General features: G+C 31.8%; 2 protein-coding genes and 1 long non-coding RNA gene across 3 annotated transcripts; all 3 read left to right on the forward strand.

Moving 5' to 3' along the window:
- Window positions 1–790: 790 nt before the first annotated feature.
- LOC111628599 lies at window positions 791–1,190 on the forward strand. The gene is made up of 3 exons (XR_002757195.1): window positions 791–859; window positions 954–1,043; window positions 1,127–1,190. It is a non-coding gene; the product is annotated as an uncharacterized LOC111628599 (long non-coding RNA).
- Window positions 1,191–6,578: 5,388 nt separating this feature from the next.
- LOC111628639 (multidrug resistance-associated protein 4-like) lies at window positions 6,579–21,012 on the forward strand. The gene is made up of 11 exons (XM_023372470.1): window positions 6,579–6,632; window positions 7,389–7,564; window positions 8,491–8,771; window positions 16,715–16,948; window positions 17,019–17,119; window positions 18,158–18,355; window positions 18,432–18,587; window positions 19,815–19,904; window positions 20,012–20,184; window positions 20,504–20,578; window positions 20,970–21,012. Exons 1-11 carry the CDS (start codon window positions 6,579–6,581, stop codon window positions 21,010–21,012), a joined length of 1,581 nt encoding a protein of 526 aa, XP_023228238.1.
- LOC111628621 (multidrug resistance-associated protein 4-like) lies at window positions 20,800–22,722 on the forward strand (the record flags this gene model as incomplete). Its single annotated transcript, XM_023372451.1, has 3 exons — window positions 20,800–21,125; window positions 22,353–22,442; window positions 22,550–22,722. Coding segments are annotated over exons 1-3 (359 nt in total), but the record flags the coding sequence as incomplete, so codon positions are not given.
- Window positions 22,723–23,047: the final 325 nt, after the last annotated feature.

Below are 23,047 nucleotides of genomic sequence, written 5' to 3' on the forward strand. Positions count from 1 at the left end.
TAACTCCTTGCTTTTCCTGGTACTCGGCAATCGAATATGACATATTTGTAAGAGTATCTGTTGCAACTATTACCTTGGCCGTGGCTGCAATATTCAGTATTGTCAAAAGAGTCAAACTGAATCCGAAAATACAATTAAAATCGTCGTATAATTTTCCTAAACGTCAGTTATATGCTTATATCAATGCTCTACGAACTCTCGCTGTAATTATAACTGTCACTTTTACGATATTCTTTCAATGCATAATCGCTTTTTTACTTTATCCTTCTTTAGAAAAGGGAAAGTCTTTTAAACACGAACCATTTATCTGCTGCATTGCAGTTGGTATCTTTAGCATTTTACTCGTTGGTGCTTTAGTACACATCTTTACGTTCCTCGTTCTGTTTCACTTCACTGTAATGAAGGCATTCGAAAAAGTATCAGAGAATTTGTATCTGATGAGAAAGAACATTCGAAATTTGAAATCTCAACTGAATGAAATTATCGCGCAACACGATGAACTTTGGAATTTTACCAATCAACTCAACGGACCGTTCAATTACGTATTCGCAATAACATACGGTACTTTATTAATGGAAACGAGTCTAATGTACTTCATTTTCAATTTTTCTGAAGTAAAGTTCGAGCTGAAAGTTTTCTTTTCATTACTGTGTGCTATCTTTACTTTTGCCTGTATTTTAATCGGATTCTCGTTATCCGCCTTCACATCTGCTGTAATGTATTTATGTCGAAAATTCCAAGATTTACTACATTTGCAGGTATTTTAAATGCGTTATATTTCTTTTTTCAGATGCAAACGTCTTTTCAAGACATCGGAAGATTTGCTGACTGCGATCTGGAATTGGAACAGAAATTAAAGGTTTTATATATTTAAAACATATCTTTACGTAGTAATTCGTTTATTAAGTTTTCGTATAATTATAATGCAATAATAATAGTTAATAACTTTTTAGATTTTGAATTTTATGAAAAGATTCGGTAAAGAATCCCTGTGTCTGTCATGCAGAAACTACTTTAAGATTACAAAGAAGTTTCCAATAAAGGTAATATTTCTAAGAAAATAAAGTATTGTTTTTGTAATTTTAATATCTATGCTTTAATTGAATTCGTCATTTAAACATTTCAGATGGGAAGTTCTCTACATTCCATGTTTTCTGGTCTTTTAAATATAAAGAATGCTTCGAAACATAAAACTTAATAACTCGAAGATAGATTCTCATTTTGAAAGACGACTCTAAATGGCAATTATTTGTTAAATTGCCACGTCGCAATCACTAAAATTTATTAGAATTCACAAGTGATTCACTTTATACGTCCGATGTCCAGTTTTGTTCTTCTCATCACCAGTCATTTAACGAAGATTCACGCATTGTAGTAAATTAAGAAATTTGGCAACGCGATGAGTAATAAATTAATTTTAAGATTTAATATATGGACGTAGATGTATAGATGTGTAGTACTCGACGATAAAGACACGTAATAATTGTATGATTTAATAATGTAATGATCTATGATGAACAATGTGAAATAGACTGTATTTTAAAATTAAATTATTTCACAACGTAGTAAATTTTAATTCGTCAAGAGACATTTCATTATATAAAATATTGATCGTTGAAGACGGGAATATTGCATTTATAATGATAAATTTTAATAGAATTCTGTTGTAAATAGAAATGTATTGGCCAAAATGGTCGAAATCGATGTATCGAACTGTATGTAATATGATGAATATCGATCAGGAAGAAAGACACAATCGATTGCTTTCTCTTATTCCGTATTATAAATTTAAAAGAATTATTTTTATTTATGTAATGATTTGTCGAATTATAATTACAAAACACAAAATTTAAAACGTGAAAACAGGTGTGTCCAACCCGCGGCCCGAGACAAGTTCCAATGTGGCCCAATAGACAAAACCGACAAATGTTTTAATTTTTTTTATTATTTATTTATTTCAACGGCATAAACTCAAAAAAAGAAGTTTCACAAAGTCGTAAAGCTTTATTCGTATTTTATTTTTGAGTGGAAAAGAAATATTTTCAAATACTTGGAGATGTGTGGAAGTTTTGAGGAAGAATTACTAAGTAAAGCAGGAGTTGTGACTCAAAGGATTATAGACCCAAATTTGGCGAAAGGAGAAAAAAGACAAAAGATAAAAAGTAGTGAAAAAGGTTAAATAGATCTTTTTTTACGCAAATATTGAGCCTTAATTTTCCAACCTTTCTCACTTCTTTATTTTTTGTCCTTTTTCTCCTTTCCCATCATTTGGCTCTATAATCCTTTGAGTCACACTCCTGCTTCATTTAGTATTTCTTCCTGCGTCGCGAGATTTGGCTACATTCAGCCAAATGTGGCTACTATTTTTTAATTTGACGTAAAAAATATCATTCGTCGCTTTGGCTACTTTTGGGCTGCACATTATTTATAAATATATTAGTTGAAGAAAAATGCACTTTTGGTGTGTCGTCGCTTTTTATTAATTATAGACCCAAATAAATATTTGTTTTTCAAATAAATTTTCGTTTGTCTCTTTTATAATAAATTAATTTATTTATTTCTAAGTAAAAATTGAATGTGTCTGTAAAAGTAATTTTTTAGAAACGATAAAAACTTAATTCTAAATCTAAAATCTTAGTTCTAAGATCGGCACTCAAAAATTGAGCGAGAAATTCATAAAACGACACGTTAATATGCACGTAGATTTATAGATGAATGCTACTCGACGATAAAGACACGTAACGATTGTACGATTTAATAATCTGTGATGAAAATATGAAATAGACTGAAATAATTTAATTTTAATATAAAACTTCGTGAATTATAATTCATCAAAAGACATTTCACTATATAAAATGTAGATCGTAAAAGTCTGTAATATCGCATTCATAATCATAAATTTTANATGGGATATAATAATATACTACACTAATAATGGATTTTTTCATACTTTTCTGTTATCCGACTTTTCAATTATCCGACCAACCCCAGTCCCCAATTAGGGCAGATAATCGAGGTTCTACTGTATTTCTTCCTGCGTCGCAAGATTTGGCTACATTCAGCCAAATGTGGCTACTATTTTTTAATTAGACGTAAAAAATATCATTCGTCGCTTTGGCTACTTTTGGGCTGCACATTATTTATAAATATATTAGTTGAAGAAAAATGCACTTTTGGTGTTTCGTTGCTTTTTATTAATTATAGACCCAAATAAATATTTGTTTTTCAAATAAATTTTCGTTCGTCTCTTTTATAATAAATTAATTTATCTATTTTTAAGTAAAAATTGAATGTGTCTGTAAAAGTAATCTTTTAGAAACGATAAAATCTTAGTTCTAAGATCGGCACTCAAAAATTGAGCGAGAAATTCATAAAACGACACGTTAATATGCACGTAGATTTATAGATGAATGCTACTCGACGATAAAGACACGTAACGATTGTATGATTTAATAATCTGTGATGAAAATCTGAAATAGACTGAAATAATTTAATTTTAATATAAAACTTCGTGAATTATAATTCATCAAAAGACATTTCACTATATAAAATGTAGATCGTAAAAGTCTGTAATATCGCATTCATAATCATAAATTTTAACAGAATTCTCTGTTGTCATAGAAATGTATTGGCCAAAATGGTTGAAATCAATACATCATACAGTAATATGCAGAATATCGTTTAAGATGAAAGACACAATCGATTGCTTTCTTTTATTACGTATTTTAAATTTAAAGCATTTGTTTTCAATTATGTAATGATTTGTTGATTTATAATTACAAAACACAGACTTTAAACGTTTATAACCAATAATAAAATGAGTAGTGTTAAAATGAGTTTAAATCTGTTCCTTTCAAAGTTTTCTGCTTTGAATCCTTTGCATTTTTGATGGAGTTATGTTTTGATTAAAAAATTGTTTAAAATAGAATAAGGTGATACAATATCATTCTAAAAGTAAATGTAGATACAATAGATGATATTTTCATATTTTTACTTTTCATACAATTATTTATACAATTTGAAAAAAGAAAACTTTTGATGTATCATTTTCTTTATGAAGAGATTCACCGAGTTCCAGCAAGGAACTTCGTTAATTTATAATTCAGAATATTTTTACAATAGTTAATGTCACTACGAAAAATTCATCTTTTATGTTTTCGTTTACACGGGTTTCTTTTTGTATCGAATACTCGTATGCTTTGGACGAATTGGGGTATAGCCGAACCGCGTGCCGAAGATTGTACGATTCGCAATTCTATGGCCGTCGGCCATATGTATATTTGTATATATCGAAATCTGTATATTTATATAAACGTAATTCTATTTTATCTAGGCGAATTCCTCTATTTCTTCCTTCTATCCGTTCCTGGAACTTTCTGGGAGAACCGTTTTTGCCTTTGGGTAGGATTAGCGATTACACGAACATGAGCAGAACAATAGGAGGTAGGCTCACCGGGTGAAAAACGACCGACGAGTTAGTCAGTTTTTGGACTGGAGACCGAGGGGACCGTATTACAGTTTAAACAGCATTTTCACTTTGAATTTCGAACTAACCGAAATCCTTTACGTGTAAATCTCTAAATCTTCGGCTTGGACAAAAGTACACTTACGAAATAACAGGATTTCGAAGTATCCGAGTTCGAATTATCGAGGATTCACAATATGTCTGTATGAAAAAATATATCTTATAAATTTGATTATATGGTAATACTCGTGGTAAATACTTCAAAACATATATTGTTCAATAGATATTACAATCAATTAAACAGGGTCATATCAGAAACGTTTTAAGTATATTCATTTTTGTATAATAAGTCTTTTAAAAGGTTTTAATTTTAATATAATTTTTATACAAATCCTAAACCTAATAAATGCTTGTATTACAGTCGACCCACCCTATAAGACGGTAGATACCTTCCGTCATTTATGAATCGATTTCTTACGAGTCCTTGCCAATCACAGCCCGACACGTATGCACTTTACTGACTACGGCTGTTTGAAATGTTTTCTTCCATAAAATTAATCTATTCTAGATTAAATCGACTCAACATTTCCAAAACACGTATAATTTTTTTGGAAATAATCCGTATAAACTGCTATAAACAAAAAATTGTGGGATTACTTACCGAGTGTGCACCATTCGACATCGCCGTTGCTCAAGCTTGTTTTCGTCGCGGAACAGCTTAGCAAACGCGGCCGCGATTCGTGATGTTATTTTTTTGCGAAAACTTCGTTGAACTTTGGAGACATCATTAATATAAACAATTTTAAACGCCGTTGAATAAGGAATGTTTCTTTCACACAAAATGTATAAAATTACAGTACTGTATTAGACTTACGGTACCTAATTTACATACTGTACATACGATAGTTCGCCTAAACTCTCCATAGCGTGGCGCTAGACAGCGGAAAGCATATACAGTAGACCCCACTATAATTACGATTCCTATAAAACTGAGAAAAAATTGGGATGGTATCCGTAAAAAAAAGGTAAATAACTCCTATAATTACGTAAAACGTCATCGGGCAGCCGAACTTCTTTCCGCGCCGTCAAGCGCCATGCTACGGAAAAATTACTATCGTCTGTACAGTATTATATATAAATTATATATAAATTAGGTACTGTACATNTGATATTATGGCAGTTAGTTTTAATATGAAAATAATAACGATATAGCGGCCGAAGTTTTCATCTGTAAAACGTAAACGTCGAACATCGAGTGCCGCTTACAAGATAGCGGCACTCGACGTTCGACGTTCACGTTTTACAGATGAAAACTTCGGCCGCAACCTTGCTAATATGAAATTAACGATTAGCGCCATCTAGTTTCAAAAACGCGCAACGTTCGCATTTCTAACTTCCTAACGAGAAACGCATGCGCAAATCCGTCACTAGTGCCTATTGTAGAGTGTTGCCATTTTGTATTTTATAGTGATTTGGTTCTCTGTTCCCCGTGTACCTAGAAGTGCAGTTTTTTTCAACTTCTTGAAACTTGGCACTTCTTGAAATTTGGCACAGAGTATCATGCACTCATGATACTCTGTGCCAAATTGCAACTCCTGACATGTACAGTACTCCTTCATACCTCTAAGCGAGTAAGCCGTGACGGCACCGCGATTTATAAATCAGACATAGTCTAGTAAAAATAACATTTTCGATATAAATATTTTAACTCGATAATCTTATCTTTTCCGCAACAGAAAACATTTGAAGTAACGAATATGTAATACGAAATCATTGCGAAGAACGTATTGTTTTTCCTAAATCTTTCACAAAAGTATTTAAAAAACTTAGATACTTTATGGAAAAATTAAACTGAGCTCAGTGGTGGCCCGACACGAATGCATAGATGTGGTGAAATGTTTCTAATGTTCTGTCTAAAGCAGCTAAAACCCGCAAGTTTAAGGAAAAACTTGAATGTTCAATGCCATTACCGACAGGAACATCAAGAAACTTTCAAATCACTCAATGTACTGTACAACCAGCAGCTACATGCAAATCCAGCAACTGGTTAAGATCCCTTTAAAAATCCGCGGGCTCACACCTGCATTACTAAGGAAGTTATTGAAAGATTAACATGGGGAGGAGAGAAGTGAGAAAGATGGAGAGGAAAGCTAGTAGCAAGAAAGATGTATAAAACCACTGCTGGAAATGGTGTATTTAGGATTAAACAGATACATTATTAAATACATAAACATTATTTTACAAACAATATGGTTTTATTTAGTTATGACAATTTGGATCTGTTAGCATAAATACTGAAGATATATATATATGTATAATCTTGGCTTATTGGAGGGACTGTTAAGCAACTGTAGTATAGCTGGTTAGCAAGACAATGACTAGTCCATTTCCAATTGTCCACCTCTATAAAAGCCGTTTAATTTAAAACGAACTGTAAACATGTGTGGAAGTACATACGTTGGTTGGTACCTGCTTAGTTTGATTACAGGATTGAAAACGTTGAGATATAATAAACAAGTATTAACTAGTATTAGATCGAGTGTTTACCAGGTTCGCCAATTCTGTTCAAGTAAAAAAGGAATTCAAGAATATTTGGAGCCAGGAGTTTTATTATGAAACTTATATGGAAAATATATTTACAGTGTTTTTTCTTCAATTGTCAATGATAATGTTTTATTCAGATATATTTTTTATGCTTCTGTTTGCAAATGTTCAATTTTAACTATAAAAGAGCTAATACTTAAAAGCGTTAATAATTTTTTTCGTAGGGTATATGAAATTAGAATAATACCTCTAATTTTCATTTATATAAAGAAAATATATCTTAGGTTCTTATAGAAAGAAAGAACATAATAAAATATTTATTAAAGATTTACTGAAAATTCAACGAATATTTTATTTTTTAAAACGTTATTTCCTGTAGAAAGCCGAAGATAACCAAACACTACATGACAATGAAGAGTTTAAGAAACCAGGAATTTCAGTTTATAAATCATACGTCAATGCCGGAGCGGGACTTTTCTTCAAAATTGTTATTTTATCCACGCTAATTATATCGCAATCCTTTACAAGTGCCAGCGACTATTGGCTAATCAAATGGTATGATATTATTATAATTAATATATAGTATAACACGTAAACTGTGTTTTATTTTAAAATATTCAATGAAAACATCATTACATTATGTAAGCCACATTCAATTCACTATGTTAGCAAATGTCAGATATAATGAACGAAGAAGTTTTGTGAGTTGCAGTGAATATATTTTTTGTATTTCTAAATATTGCCATACACATATTATAATTTAACCTTCAAAATTTAATTATAAAATGTTTACATTTATATATATGTATTTAATATAAATATTTTCGAAAGAATTTATGCGTATTGATTTCAAGTGTATTTCTTAAACAAATATATATATATTTTGGATTGTAAATTTAAACGTTAAACTCATTATTCAGAAAATTTATTTATTACTGTTGTGAAGAAGACAGTTTTTTCCTTTGTAATTGTGGAAAGGTTTGAAATATTTTTTTCCACAAAACATCAATAATAATCTCATCTTGACTACACTGCTTCGTTAATGCAAAAGTCTGTAAAAACTGGAATAAGGTCTCACATAATTTCTTCTTGCAGCGCCAAACACTGTAGCAATAGATTCCAACGTCTGTTTCCTTAGCAGATTCTTATCACATTGAAGAAATGTCAATGTGTGGGAAATATTGCGCAGTAATTCCAGGCAAAAATAATCTTCAATTGAATTGATCACATAGGTAAGAGATTGAGATGTCGTCTACATTATACATCTTACGGTAAATAATGTGAGTCTGGCTTAAATTTCCACTGTAATCAATTTACGTGTTTATGCGCTGTATTATCTCATCATCATTCGATAGATGTCAACATCGTTTATATGTATTTTCTTTCTTTAATGCATTTAAGTAGTTCTAATTGTATTTCATTCTGTTAAAAGAAATAAAATAATCACAACGTGTAATTTTTATTTTATTTTTAATTTTCAGGTTGCAAGATATAAGAATTTATAGCCACAGCATAGAGAATCTCGAAAATATTACATCTAACAAAAGTATTTTTCACAACATTGAAGACGAAAATTTTTATCACACTGAAGAATTCAACATGTATGTTTACATTGGTTTGATATGTGCCGTATTTCTAACGACTTTACCTTCTGGATTATTGGTATACAGATTCTTTACAATTGCTTCTTTCAAGCTGCATAACAATATGTTTCGTTGTATCATTCGAACTCCAATATCATTTTTGGATAACAATCCTGTTGGTATGTAAAATCTATTTATTTATTTTATTGTTAAGTTAAACAGTTTTTAATGAAATTCGAAAACAAATTTTTTATAGTATATAACTTCTGTTTTTACTTTCTTCTTTCGTATCACAAATATTCGTTATTGGTTAACATTATAGCACTTGATGTGAAACTTCATAACCCAATACATGTTGTATTCCATAGAAAATAACTGGTGAAACTAGGTTAAAAAAGCAAAGCCCGGCAAAATCATCTAAATAAATGAAATACTGTATTTTAAAGTTTTAGCACAAGAATAGTGGAACTGATTTGACAGTAACACTACTTAATATGTCAATAAAATGCACATTAAATGGACTACAACAACGAGAAATTTTGGATGAATCACCTGTCACCATTATCAAAATACGAAAAAATAAGCTTTGTCGCAGAAAAAATTTCGAGCTTTACTTCGTATCTCGAACATTCTTCACTGTTACTCTCAAAGCTAATGTAATATTCAACCAAATTATTGTAGGTGCAACGGCTATAAAAGAGAAAGTAAAGCTCAAAGCCTTTTTTGTGACAATGCTTATTTTTCCGATTTATTATGTAGTTGTAGTCTGTGTAATATGCACTTTGTTCACATGTTGAGTCTTATTGTCAAATCTGCTTTTAGTATTCTTGTGGTTTAAGCTGTGGGGTAGGAGTTAAAGTCGTGGTTTTTTTGGTGTTTTATTCGGTCTGAGTCGGAGTAGCAAAAAATCCACCGACTTTAACTGCTTTTTACTTCCCAACTTATTATGTGTATAACAAGTTGGGAAGTAAAAACGGAAAAGTGTTAGAATCCTGTCAAATTTGACACTCTCCGAATTTGTTACAAATCACGTTTGGAGACCTCCCGAATTCCTTCCCTCAAAAAATGTCAAATAAAAGACAAAATTCGTGTGTGTGTGTGTTGGTGTCTAATTTGTTTAATTCTCTATTCTCTGTTCTCAGATATTAAACAATATCTCAGAATGGGTAAAGTTTAAGAAACGAAATCTGACACAGTAACTTGTGTATAAAGGGGCATTAATGCTATTAAATTTTATAATTAAAGGTAGGCAGGATGGAGACATAGAAGGAGACGTGTGTCATATCTCCAGTGGTGAACTTAATAACTATTTTACTGGTTATTAGCGTTTACAGTTAATTTTTTTAAAAATAAAACTCGTCTTTATTCTCAAAATTAAGCTTTTTGTCATTTTATAATAGTACAGTAAAACCCGTTAAAATGTTCTCGCCTGAGATGTTAGAACTTTGAAGTTTAACTTTTAAACCCTCTGACTCCGATTTAAAAACCACAAGTTATTAGACTTCAATTAGGGTGAACAAAATCGTACCCCACGCGCACAGTCCATACATACAAAAAAACTTTTGTATATCTCAGCATTTCAAGGTGTCTCGAGCCCAAAAATATAAAAATTTGGGGGGAGTCATTGTTTGGCCGATTGCTACACTTTCCTTCTGTTTTATATAACAGCCGGGAAAGTAAAAATTACCGAATACATAGTTATATATTAACTGTGTCATTACTTAGAGGAGTGTTTTTACTTTGGAATGAAAACGTTTCTATGTTCCATCTTCAATAAAACTCTATTTATTGAAACTTTTATTCTGAGGTCGCGTGTTGACATCAAAATTTCCGGGTCTATTTTGGTAACAAGTTTGCCTACAGTCGAAGCCGGATGGTAAGGCAAAGTCGGAGTCAGAGTCGATGGATTTTTAAACGACTCCACAGCACAATTTTCGAAAATACTTTATTTAGTATATTTGCTAAGCTATCTTTTTAACCTAATATCAATAGTACTTTTATTGGATTTCATGTATTTTTCTGTCATTGATAAATTCAAAACATAATACGTTTTATGATAAATCTATATTTGTATGACAATCAGTAATAGCCTGAAGATTTTCATTAAGATTTAAGAGAATTAGTATAAAAACTTTGATGCAGATCGATAAGAAGCTAAGGAAAGAAAGATAAACAAATAGTTTATTATCTTATACAGGCAAAATCTCAAGAAAAAGAAAACTCAGTAGGGAAAAGAGAAAATTAAACTGAATAAAAAATTATTAGCGAATGTTGACAGCTTTAGATACCAGTAAACAGAAATATCAAAAGACGGAAAGGTTGTCATAGGAGTAAATAGAAGGATACAGCAAGTTGATGGCTTCTATCAAAATTTTGATCTGGAAAATGATGTGACACTCAAGTGTAAGGACGTCCTTCATCAATTATACTTTTTGTGCTGAGTGAGATCAGCAGAGATAGAACAAGGAATGAAGAAATAAGAAAAAAAAACAGGAATGAAGAATTTGAGAGAATAAAAAAGATTAGATTCAGATCGTTTACACATAACAAGAGAAAGGAAGGAAATAGAAAACCTAAGATAGTATTTGAAAACATAATAAGGAGAGAAGACCTAAGGAGGACCCAGAAAGATGTGGTTGGACAAAATAGGTGAAAGATCCAGCATCACTAGATTACAGTCGACTCCCCTATAAGATATAGATACGTTCCATTCTTTAGGAATCCGATTTCTTACGAGTTGTTCCAATCACAGCCCGACACGTGTCAAGTTTACGGACTACGGCTGATTGAAAGGTTTTCTTCCATAAAATTAATCGATTGTAGACTAATCCGACTCAACATTTCCAAAATACGTATATATTTTTTGGAAATAATCCGTATAAACTACGCTATAAATAAAAAATTGTAGGATTACTTACCGAGTGTCACCATTCGACATCGCCATTGCTCAACATTGTTTTTGTCGCGGAACAGCTCAGCAAACTGCGGCCGATTTCTAATAACTTATTTTTCTGCGAATAGTTCCTTAAACTTCGGAGACATCATTAATATGAATAATTTTTATCGCCGTTGAATAAGAAATGTTTCTTTCACAAGAAATGTATAAAATTACAGTACTGTATTAGACTTACGGTACCTAATTTACATACTGTACAGACGATAGTAAACTCAACTTACTCGCCTAAACTCTCCGTAGCGTGGCGCTGGACGGCGGAAAGTATATATATAATTATAATAAAGTTACAATAAATTAAGTTAATATATAATTATATATACAGTACCTAATTTATATACAATTTATATATAATACCGTACAGACGATAGTAAACTCAATTTACCCGCCTAAACTCTCCGTAGCGTGGCGCTGGACGGCGAAAAGTAGTTCGGCTGCCTGATGACGTTTTACCGAATTATAGGAGTTTTTTACCATGTTTGTACGGATACCGTCGCAATTTTTTTGCCATTATATAGGAATCCGAACTATAGGAACCCGTGTTATAGGGGGTCGACTGTACACAAAAATGTGCTAATAATATCAATTAGAAGGATTTTCCTTTAGAATGTTGTGGTTGTCACTGAATTTTTTTTTAAATTTATACCTGTTACAGTGATGTAATAAGTAGCAACAGTTGTTAAGATTTGAATCGAAATAAGAGCCATTTTGGCCTACGAGTGCGTAAGTAAATAACGTTACTAACCTCAGGTAGTTGGTATCTGGTTCACACTCGACCGATGAGTTGGACGCAAATACTTTTTCCAGATTTTCTTCACGTGTGTAATTTCCAAATTGGAAAAGGTTTTTCCATCGAAAGTCATTGGAGTATACATTGCTTTTTTCGCAGATTGTATTTGCAATTCTATAAACATTTGATCATTTTCTAAATTTTCTAAATACGGCCCCGTTCATAAAACCAGTAACTCACTTGTGTATTAAATAAAATAAAATAAGAAAAAAATTTAATAATGAACCATTCCTTTGTCGTGTCATTGAAAATAAAGGAAAAAATAATTCTTCTTTTAGTTAGCATTAATCAGTGTGTTTATTAGTAAAATTTAGATACCGTTGCATTATGCATATTAATTAAAAATTCACAATAATTAAAAAAGTGACTAGCTCACAAATGGCAAATCTCTATAGAAAAAAGTCTCCACAGTATTCCACAGTATGTTATTAAAGTCTATTTTAAACGACCAGAAAGCAGTCTCAAAGAATGGCCACTTTAAGTAAAAATTAAACAAATATGGCCAACGGAAAGAATGTGAGAGCAAAGTTTCCATGGTTTTGCATTTTATTACTCTAAGGAAAGATTACCTCCGTGTTTATTAATCTTTGTAGACTGTTGCTAGCGTGTTGAAACGACGGAAAAGATATAGGGACAAAGGTTTTTGTTTGTTCCTATGTAATATTTCTTATTTATACTTATTAAATAACAACTTTATTTGTATTCAGATGCCTCTGTCAGAAATTGATGCCTGCTCAACATCTGATTCTTCTTGAGTCACTGTTGGGACCCGAAAGATGGTAAACTATGCCTGGGCAAAACGAGGCCAGAGGAAACTCTGGTGGAGGTTTTATACGGTCGGACCTTGGTATAGGGGTGAAAGTTAAATCAACAGAAAGTACACGCACGGCGTTTACATAGAGGGTTGCAAAGCAGATAATCATAATACTTATTTTTCAGCTGCTGCTTTGCAATTCTCTATGTAAACGCCGTGCGTGTACTTTCTGTTGATTTAATTCCGGCGAAAGGTATTATCTATTTGGGTTATCTCTCTGTGTGTAGTGACTTCTATATATTGAAATTTTGTTGGTGAAGCTGCTCTCACAATTTGATTTTTATTTTCGGGAATCCTAGTATGCCTGTTATCACGTTTTCCATGTTATGAAGTCTAATAAATCATCAAAATTTTAATTATTTTTAGTGTTTTACGAAAAACCGCGCTTGCTGTACACCATTTCTGTTGTGACTATGGTTTACAGGAATCGTGCACGGAAATGCGATACTGTGAACCTGAGTCTGAATGCGTCTGACACGTGTTATTCAACTTGACCCTATATACACAATGAATGATTTTGCAAAGGAAGATGACTTAAAAACCACTTGATATATGTCAAAACCGTTGAACTTGACAAAATGCGAGTTACAGGTTTTATGCATGGGACCACAGAATATTGTTACTATAATTTTCCAATTAAATGTAACATTTTTTTTGAATTGTTTGCATTCTTTCTAATTCACAGATAATTTCAATTTGATAACGAACTCTACATCAATTAAGTTTACTGAAATGAACATGATCTGATTTAAAGACAATGAATGATGTAAAGTCAGCAAACATTCCTGCTTAAAATCGAATATTTTGTCGAAATCGTTCTGTTTTCTTGGCCCAGGTGTTCTGTTTCAATTACAGAAAGTATTAGACAAATCGAATCGCGAGGAAAAATATTACGCGAACTATTGGAATGTAAGAGTGAAGAATCAAATTGATAAAAAGATGGGTTTGAACCACACTGAGCACTCAATTCTTTTTGTTAGAAGATCATATTATCGAAAAAATTTCGGTTTACCAACTACATTTCAGAGGATGAAAGATTATTGAAATCTTACTAAACATTCAATTCACAAAAATGTGTAGCTTACATACAATTCATTTTAATGCCAATAAACACAAATTAATTTTAATTATGAAATACTATATTATAAATAACTGTCATCTGTAGAATTTGTGAGTATTCTTCCTTTTACTTTACTGACTTTTATGTACACATAACTAGGGAAAGTATTGGAATCTTGCAAATTTTTCCCTTTGAGTTCTTCTCAAATCGTCACGTTTTGTGACCTCCTAAAGCCAAAAAATGTCAAAAAACAAAACAAAATTACCAGTGGCGTAGCGTGGGTGTTAGCCGCCCGGGGCGGAGGAAAATTTCTCTGCCCCCTTATTTAGGTATCTCAATTTAAAAGACTAAAATTCAGTTTCGTCACAGAATAAGTAATGAAAAATTCCGTGCTAGTGTTGCCACCTTTTTTAAATCGCTGACCCGGACGGCGGGTGAGGTTTGTTCGAACAGAAGTTCAGAACGCATGCGTATATCATTTTGCAATGCGAAGAATAATTTGCAGTGCATGCCGGTTCTAAATCAGTTACAGTTAGCGACTAGGAACAGTTGAATAGGAGTAACGCAAGTGAATGAATCGTACAAGCAAAAAGTAGAAAAAAAGGTCGACAGGTTGCGCACGATATCCCCTGACGGCGAGTCGGATGGTAACACTATTCCGTGCTCAATTCAATCAGTCCGAGTCGTAAATGGACGAAAATATGAAATAAAATGGTTCAACTTCTTACAACATATTATTATTATTTATTGTAAAATTTTGCCGCCCCCCCTTACGCTACGTTANAAGGTGGTATATGGTGTGGTATATAAGGGAGATATCGGGTTGAAAGTGGTTGACTTCGAAGATGTGTAACAACGGAAGTGTCAACAATGGAAGTGTTAACAATAGAAGTGTTAACAATGGAAGTGTTGAGTAACAAAGGAAGTGTTAATATAAAGCGGCATGCAAGATTTACAGGCGGTTTTTTGCGTTTTTACGTTTTTGAAGGTCCTTGCAGCTAGATTCTAGATTACTTAGATAAACAGTCTTTTGTATATATATAAAAGTATATTACATACAAATAAAAACCCAGCGAAGCGGGTCCTTGCAGCTAGCAATAAATAAAATCTCATAAGATACGGTGCCAGAACAATTGTAACTTTGTGGTAAAGCGTCTTTGCGTTACATAAAAATAAAGACTTTTTCCAACAGGAAATCATTCGACTGGTTCCTGTATTTATGGCAGTGAACGTATTCGTCACGTAGACTAATCTGCAAATCGAAATTCATGGAATAATGAGATGCTGCGGTTGATAACATGCATGTATTTAGTCTCCAGCACTCCAGCAAGAACTCTTCAGCAGCTTTAATATACTTTTGATCATGAATAGTAGCTGTGAAACGTAAAAGTCAACCACGTGACATATTCGTCATTTTTTCTGCAAGAAAGATTTAGACAATGTTTATTACTTTTTCTTGTTGCTTTACTGTGTACTAGTCCACGTGCATAAAACAAGTTTTTTACATGAATTGATAATTTCATCAATTTCTTTGAAAGAATAAACTTCTTTATAAAAATTTAAGAAGGGAATGTCCTTTATAAAAAGTTTTCAAAAATTTCCTGCTTTGTAGTTCAATGACTTATAGCTGATATTCGGCTAGTTCTTCCACATAATTGAATGAAAATGAATTACTAAACAATTTTAATTCAGTTTCTATTTTTTTCCATTTTTTTTTGAAATCAGAAAATTGGTTGTTAAATCTTTTAACAACATTTTATACAATTTATTATACGTTTAAAGTTCACAGGAAAGTCTTTTTTTCTTTTTAATAACCTCTGAAAATACACAATTTCACCAGACAATTTTATTATGACAAACAAAACAGATAACACGTTTCAATTACCAAATATTTTTCTGGCCAAAACGTATTGAATTTTCGCTTTTCTTCTGTTATTTTTATTTTTTTAGTATTAGATGCCATGAGATTACATGTCTTTTTCATCCGTCTGGAGAAAAGTATCCGCTCTTTATCACTAACAACATCACTTCGTTACAAAAATTTTTGAACTGAAACACTCAAAACAAGAGACCACGCCGTCAACATTTTATACTGGTCCGTTACAAATTACGTCACCCATTACGTCATTAGGACAACAAAAGTTTATCTAGTGGAACCTGAATAATTTTTACCACATACTTTACCAAAATAAATGAAAACGTATCTAAATTTAGGGTGCAATGAATCGCATAAAAATATAAAGTGGGCCGCGAGTTGTACATTCCTGATTTAGAGGAATGTCTTTTTTTCAGTTGTTCTTTTGCATAAATACAACAATGTTCTATTTGCATTTTAAGTTCCACCCAATTCTGTTCAGTAGTTTGTTAGATGTATATAGAAATTATCTGGTGCTTCGTTAAAGGTAATAGGTTAATAATTATTATATTTGAAATGTAAAATAATTCAATTATGTAAAAGAAACTTTGTAAAATACTTGTATTACATATACAAATTTCTTTTGACAGTGAGAAGTCCAGTATTTTCACATCTGAGTGTATCTCTTTACGGACTGACGACAATTAGAGCATTTAAAGCTGAAAGCAGATTTAAATCCATGTTTAATAAGTATCAGGATAAACATACTTCAACGTTGTTTATTTACACGTGTTTAATTCGATGGATTTCCGTATACGGTCACATAATTTGTTTTATAAATCTAATTATTACCGTTATTATTTTCGGTGTTTCAAATAATTCAGGTGGGTGAATATAGGTAAATGTATGAAGTCTATAATATAAATTTTTCTGAATTTATATTTGTTGCTTTAGATGATGCAGGAAGCAAAATTGGACTTTTATTAAATTACGGAATTGTAATAATTTTGAATTTACAAAACCTTATTGCATTTACATGTGAAATGGAATTTCAGGTATTGCATATCTAACCAACTCGATAATTAAACCAAATAACAAACGAACAGCCAATTGCTTTATCGGACGAATTTTTCGAACAAGAGAAACTTCTTACAAGAAAGAATTTTCTTATGACTATATTCCACACGTTTTTGCACTATTCTGTCTAACATATATTAAGAAAATAAAGTCCGATAAAGAAAACCAGGTGTTTGTTTGATAATTCTAATATTATTTGTTTAAAAAAGTTAGTAATTATTTACTAAATAATTAATTGTTATGTTTAGCACTAGTATATGTATACTATTAGAAGATTGCTTTGCACGAACTCATCGTAATTTTTGCCGATTCAAAGTTACTTTTGAACAGAAACGAACAGAAAATATTTTTTTAAAACTTAATTATCGTATAAATTAATCAAAATATTTCTGAAAACAATTGTGACGTGTCACTATTTCAACATTTCTTTTAGAAACAACCAATATTCTGACAAAAATTTCCACTCAAAATTCATCCAAATGAGACCAAATTGAAACTAAAATATTAAAAAAGTAGAGAAGCAAATATACAAACTATTATTCGTTTCATCGTTATTCTCTAAATTTCAGATAACAGCAGTATTTCCTCTTTCTTTACGTTCTAATTAACTTTTCATGCAAATTGTTACATATATATTATACCAAAAAATATCACTAAAATAACAATAATAAAATAACAAAAATACCAACACCCAAAACAATACTAAATCCTGATATCAGCTGTGGACAGCTTTACAAATTACATGTTAATTATTTTTAACACCCCAAACACCATATTACACAATGCAACAAATTATAAAAGTGCGATTTGCACCAAGATTGTTGCGGTGTTAATAAGAATGAAAAATTTAGAATGAAGGAAGAATGCTAACCATGTTTACCACACATTTTTATATAAAAATATTAAAATCATTAGCTTCAATGAAGTTCAACACGTAATATGATATCGGATATTTTAACTTGTTATGTCAACAAGTTTCATACTTTGCGTTACTTCATAAAAAGTAAATTTTCCAGATGAACTCGGTAAAGCGCATTCTGAAATACAGCAAATTGAAATCGGAAGCTTTATACGAAAGTTTGCCCGAAAAACGACCACCCTCGGATTGGCCACAAAGAGGAGAAATTCATTTTTATAATGTTTCTTTACAATACTCCGAGGATAAAAACTTCGTTTTAAAGAACTTGACATTTCTTATTCATTCTGGAGAAAAGGTAAAACTTCTGCAAATCAGAAGCGTATTGCTAGTAATTATTGTGTGAAGTGGTTTCTATTATTTATTATTTGCAGATTGGGATTGTCGGGAGAACTGGAGCAGGAAAGAGTTCAATAATTGCTTCGTTATTTCGCATGACGGAGCCAACGGGGAAAATCACCATCGATGGAATCGACACTAAGGAAATCGGTCTTCGGGATCTACGTAGTAAAATATCCATCATTCCACAAGTAATTAATAACTAATTCTGTCAAAATAACTTTTAGTTAATAATTTTCATATTTCATAGAAACTTAGGTTAAGTAGTTGCTCCGAATTGTCCGAAACACTTACATTTCTTGGAGATGTAGTTACTGAAGATGTGCTGTACATCAAAGTTGCAGTTTGATCTGTATATACTAGTCTTGACAGATGCTTGGATATCCGCCATTTTCTTGCGTGGCCTTGATGTGTATACACAAAGTACAGTACACACTTCATACGGTTGCCTTTGAAAACCCTAGCGTTGTTTCCACTTGAATATTAAATGACTTGTTTGATTTTTACCAAGAATGTGTCCACGATCAAAGTCATTTAAATCAATAAATTTAATCATTATTAATTATGAAGTTCGGTTGGGAAGACTACACTTTTGCCTATTGAAATTTTGAATTTTATTTAAACACGTTAAATTGTTTTGGGTATCAACAGGAGATTTTATCGAAAGTCTCTAAACTTTTGATTTGTCAGTATAGAGTAACGATCGCTTATATGGTATGTTGGAAATGTGGGGAGAATGACTCCATATTCAATCACGAAATTACTGTTAGAATCAGTTAGGATTTACACCACAGTTGGGGCAAAAGTCTATTTTAAATTTTCCTTCTTTTTATCGTCTATCGTGTAATATAGAAGAAAAAGTTTTCATTTTCATATTCCTGATTTTCGTGAAAAATGAAAGCTTAAAATTAATTTTTGAATTTTTGTCACGCATGCAATAATGCGATGCATAACAAGATACATTGTCACCAGAAAACACAGCAATATCTTTCACATTATGCAAAGTCAAGTATTGTCGAAAAAGGAACAAAAGCAAAAAATGTTAATCCAATGATAGAATCAAGAGTAATGTTATCATGTTGGGGAAAATAAAAATGCGGTAACTTCCTTCTGAAGTACAGTGGTACCTCAGGATACGAAATTTTTAGGATACGATCTCAGTTTCGAAACGGATTAATTTCGTATCCTGAGGTACGACTGTAATTGAAGTTCAAATGCACTCAAAATGTTTGAATAAAATTAATGAAAAGAAACAATCACAATATCGTTTATTTGTTACTGTACCGTGTGTACTGTAGGATAATTATTTAAATAACGTATTTTAATATTCAATTTATCGTAATTATCAAGTGCGTTATTTACTATAAAAATGAATTGTATAATTCAAGCTATTAATCCAACATATGCGTATGTTTCAGGATCCCATGTTGTTTACCGGTCCTCTTCGAAGGAACATCGATCCTTTCGATGAATATTCGGAAGAAACGCTGTGGAACGTGATAGAAGAGGTTGGAATTAAATAAATATTTCAATTTGCTTCCCGATTTTCTTTCTAAATTATAAATTATTAAACTTAATTATCGTGTATTTACTTTCAAAAACATGTCAATTAAAGGTACAGTTAATAGAAGTTATTAGTAAATTACCTGGAGGATTGGATACACACTTAACGGAAGGAGGGAGAAATTTCAGCGTGGGAGAAAGACAATTAATTTGTCTGGCCAGAACCATTCTTCGCCGGAATAAAATTCTCGTCATGGACGAAGCAACGTCCAATATCGATAAAAGGTGAGAACACGTGAAATAGAAAATATTATCTAATCTAATATATAATCGNAGATAAACAACATTTGTATGTATATACAGTGGTATTCAAAAGCTCTCAAAATGTGCTGGTCAAATTTGACATGATTCCAATACTTTTACTTGTTAATTAACTCCTTTACTACATAGCAGTTTTTAATTTTAATGTAATTAAACATAAAAAATACTTAAAACCGAAAAAACGAAAGAAATGCGTTAATTTTGAAGAGAAAGCTTCAAAGTTTATTTTCCATTGTCTCGCCTTTCTGTGAAATTTGACACCCATGAGTCATTGTGTTTACAGCTTGATGACCTCAGAACAGCTGGTGTTGGAGTTCTCCGGACATTCTCAGACGTCTCAGGAGGAGAAGGATTTAAAGTAGGGTGAATACTAGCTGGCCGTATATTTTTAAATATTTAAAAAAAAATTAAAATTTTTATTGCGATTTCCGACCCCCCGACTTAATTAAACTTATATATAATAAAATATATTAATTTAAAAAATTAAAAAACTATTGGAGGTCGTTTTTTGACATCAGAAAGTAGCTTTAAATAACTTTACCGAAGTCAAATCCGTGCNTCGGATTGGCCACAAAGAGGAGAAATTCATTTTTATAATGTTTCTTTACAATACTCCGAGGATAAAAACTTCGTTTTAAAGAACTTGACATTTCTTATTCATTCTGGAGAAAAGGTAAAACTTCTGCAAATCAGAAGCGTATTGCTAGTAATTATTGTGTGAAGTGGTTTCTATTATTTATTATTTGCAGATTGGGATTGTCGGGAGAACTGGAGCAGGAAAGAGTTCAATAATTGCTTCGTTATTTCGCATGACGGAGCCAACGGGGAAAATCACCATCGATGGAATCGACACTAAGGAAATCGGTCTTCGGGATCTACGTAGTAAAATATCCATCATTCCACAAGTAATTAATAACTAATTCTGTCAAAATAACTTTTAGTTAATAATTTTCATATTTCATAGAAACTTAGGTTAAGTAGTTGCTCCGAATTGTCCGAAACACTTACATTTCTTGGAGATGTAGTTACTGAAGATGTGCTGTACATCAAAGTTGCAGTTTGATCTGTATATACTAGTCTTGACAGATGCTTGGATATCCGCCATTTTCTTGCGTGGCCTTGATGTGTATACACAAAGTACAGTACACACTTCATACGGTTGCCTTTGAAAACCCTAGCGTTGTTTCCACTTGAATATTAAATGACTTGTTTGATTTTTACCAAGAATGTGTCCACGATCAAAGTCATTTAAATCAATAAATTTAATCATTATTAATTATGAAGTTCGGTTGGGAAGACTACACTTTTGCCTATTGAAATTTTGAATTTTATTTAAACACGTTAAATTGTTTTGGGTATCAACAGGAGATTTTATCGAAAGTCTCTAAACTTTTGATTTGTCAGTATAGAGTAACGATCGCTTATATGGTATGTTGGAAATGTGGGGAGAATGACTCCATATTCAATCACGAAATTACTGTTAGAATCAGTTAGGATTTACACCACAGTTGGGGCAAAAGTCTATTTTAAATTTTCCTTCTTTTTATCGTCTATCGTGTAATATAGAAGAAAAAGTTTTCATTTTCATATTCCTGATTTTCGTAAAAAATGAAAGCTTAAAATTAATTTTTGAATTTTTGTCACGCATGCAATAATGCGATGCATAACAAGATACATTGTCACCAGAAAACACAGCAATATCTTTCACATTATGCAAAGTCAAGTATTGTCGAAAAAGGAACAAAAGCAAAAAATGTTAATCCAATGATAGAATCAAGAGTAATGTTATCATATTGGGGAAAATAAAAATGCGGTAACTTCCTTCTGAAGTACAGTGGTACCTCAGGATACGAAATTTTTAGGATACGATCTCAGTTTCGAAACGGATTAATTTCGTATCCTGAGGTACGACTGTAATTGAAGTTCAAATGCACTCAAAATGTTTGAATAAAATTAATGAAAAGAAACAATCACAATATCGTTTATTTGTTACTGTACCGTGTGTACTGTAGGATAATTATTTAAATAACGTATTTTAATATTCAATTTATCGTAATTATCAAGTGCGTTATTTACTATAAAAATGAATTGTATAATTCAAGCTATTAATCCAACATATGCGTATGTTTCAGGATCCCATGTTGTTTACCGGTCCTCTTCGAAGGAACATCGATCCTTTCGATGAATATTCGGAAGAAACGCTGTGGAACGTGATAGAAGAGGTTGGAATTAAATAAATATTTCAATTTGCTTCCCGATTTTCTTTCTAAATTATAAATTATTAAACTTAATTATCGTGTATTTACTTTCAAAAACATGTCAATTAAAGGTACAGTTAATAGAAGTTATTAGTAAATTACCTGGAGGATTGGATACACACTTAACGGAAGGAGGGAGAAATTTCAGCGTGGGAGAAAGACAATTAATTTGTCTGGCCAGAACCATTCTTCGCCGGAATAAAATTCTCGTCATGGACGAAGCAACGTCCAATATCGATAAAAGGTGAGAACACGTGAAATAGAAAATATTATCTAATCTAATATATAATCGATTCGGGTTGATAATAATAATAATAATAATAAGCGTAAAGCCCAAACGGTTAGGAGTTGAAAGTTGAAATTTGGTACACAGTTAGGATACGTCACGAAAACGCACACTAAGATGGGATTTTTCGAAATTCCCCCCAGGGAGAGAGAGACAGGATTAAGGTTTCGATAATGGAAGTGTTAAGTAACAATGGCAGTGTTAACAATGGAAGTGTCAACAATGAAAGTTTTAACAATGGAAGTGTTAAGAGAAAGCGATGTGCAAGATTTACAGGCACAAT

This window comes from Centruroides sculpturatus, unplaced genomic scaffold, assembly GCF_000671375.1.
Source record: "Centruroides sculpturatus isolate CEXI.00-Female unplaced genomic scaffold, Cexi_2.0 scaffold549, whole genome shotgun sequence".
In the NCBI taxonomy this organism is placed as follows: Eukaryota; Metazoa; Arthropoda; class Arachnida; order Scorpiones; family Buthidae; genus Centruroides; species Centruroides sculpturatus.